At 37.4% G+C, this 1948-nt stretch overlaps 1 protein-coding gene across 1 annotated transcript; it reads left to right on the forward strand.

The window, feature by feature from the left end:
• Positions 1–248: 248 nt before the first annotated feature.
• Positions 249–1458, forward strand: LOC106749547 (ras-related protein Rab7-like). The gene is made up of 3 exons (XM_014629173.1): positions 249–964; positions 1054–1187; positions 1277–1458. The coding sequence occupies exon 1, from the start codon at positions 310–312 to the stop codon at positions 943–945; it is 636 nt and encodes a 211-aa protein (XP_014484659.1). The 5' UTR covers positions 249–309; the 3' UTR covers positions 946–964; positions 1054–1187; positions 1277–1458.
• The last annotated feature ends 490 nt before the right edge of the window (positions 1459–1948 follow it).

Below are 1948 nucleotides of genomic sequence, written 5' to 3' on the forward strand. Positions count from 1 at the left end.
CGTAGAAAAAAAAAGGGAAAATTACATTTGTTTTGTTCAAAGGATACAAAAAAAGGGATTCATTTGTTTTGTTTGAAGGGTACAAAATACGGAGATTTTTTTTCTCGGTTTAGTGCCGTGCATAATAGAAAATGACGTGGCACATCACTGGTCAATATATAAAGATTTCGACCTATCCTAACCAGAAATTCATCCCTACCAACTTTACCCGAGCTTATATAAGGGCCTCGCGACGGAAACAAAACAGTTTCAGTCCGCTAATGGTACCAAATACTTGTACGAAACACCAATTCGAACAGTACGTCGAAGATGTCGTCCGCAAGCACAGATCTCTCAAGCTGCAACGAGCGTGTGCAAATCAAAATATTAATTCTCGGCGATCGAGGCGTAGAGAAAACATCAGTTGTATGGAAATTCGTGGGGAATACGTGCGAAAATGTAAGCAAAGGTATCTTGCGCAAATCTGTACGTGTCAACGACAAGCTATACGAGTTGAACGTGTTTCACATCGTCGCCGTTGAAGAATTTGGAGAAGTAACACCAGAGTACAAGGACGTCGACATATGTCTTCTGATGTACGCAGCAAACGATCTGAGTAGTTTCGAAAACGTGACGCATTGGATATCCAAGTTCAAGAAAGAAGCGAACATTAAAAATGGCGATATGTTCCCTTTCGGCGTTGTTGGCAACAAGCAGGACGTTCCCGACTATACTAGACTAATTTTAAGAAAAGAAGCGGATGATTGGTGCTGGAACAATAATCTTTGGCATTCAGAAATATCAACCAAAGAGGAGATTACCATCAACCGAGTATTTGGAGTAGGGATGGCATTGTACAAGCGTCGACAAGAGGAATTGGGACAGCCAAGTGGAATTCTCAATAGCATCCTCATTCCTGATGTTATTAAAAGGACAATGACATGGTGTCGGCACTTCAAAAACTAAGGCGAACAGATACTTATAGGTAAGCGAAGAAGAAAATACTTAACGTTTTGTTAAAGACATTATTTTTGTGTGGAAGGAACAGAAATATTTAATAAAATAAATTTGCAGCAGGGACGACAATGTACGAGCGGAATCGGGACAGTCAAGTGAAACTCCCAATCGCATCATCATTTCTGATATTCTTCTGAGAACAATGACATGGTGTCGGCATTTCAAAAAGTAAGGCGAACAGATACTTATAGGTAAGCAAAGAAGAAAATTCTTAACACTTTGTTAAAGACATTATTATTGTGTGGAAGGAACAGAAATATTTAATAAAATAAATTTGCAGCAGGGATGGCAATATACGAGCGGAATCGGGACAGTCAAGTGAAACTCCCAATCGCATCATCATTCCTGATGTTCTTTTAAGAAAAATGACATGGTGTTCGCACTTCAAGAACTAAGGCGAACAGATACTTGTAAATAGACGTAGAAGACAATTCTTACTTTGTTAAAGACATTATTTTTCTATGGAAGGAATAGAAATATTTTGTAAAATAAATTAAGCAAGTTATTTATCAAACATAAATTTTGTGTTCGACTTCCATTTTCCTTGCCTTCCCTTCTCCTTCTCCACCGTCTAATCTTACCTCTTTAATATTATTATAATAATAGTTCTAGTCTTGTACATCTTCACCTTTCCTATAAATTATCTGCGATCTGGACTTAGAAATATATGGGCGGAATTACATTGTCAGGCTTTGCATTCATGTTTATTTCTGGAAATTTCGTGTTGCGTGAAGCGCTAAGAACGATATGATATATCAAAGTGCTATTTTACGGCAAAGTCCGAAGAAATATTCAAGACTGAAAATCAATTAATATTATCATAATATTCTCGCTAATACGTGATAATATCTATCGTTGATTTCAGACTGTCTCTTTCCCGTATACATTATGTTGTAGAATTAAAGGTTTAACATGAAGTCAAAGTTTCGACTCGGGACGATACTTCGATAGC

Source organism: Dinoponera quadriceps, unplaced genomic scaffold (assembly GCF_001313825.1).
Source record: "Dinoponera quadriceps isolate SergipeBrazil2010 unplaced genomic scaffold, ASM131382v1 scaffold147, whole genome shotgun sequence".
Classification (NCBI taxonomy): Eukaryota; Metazoa; Arthropoda; class Insecta; order Hymenoptera; family Formicidae; genus Dinoponera; species Dinoponera quadriceps.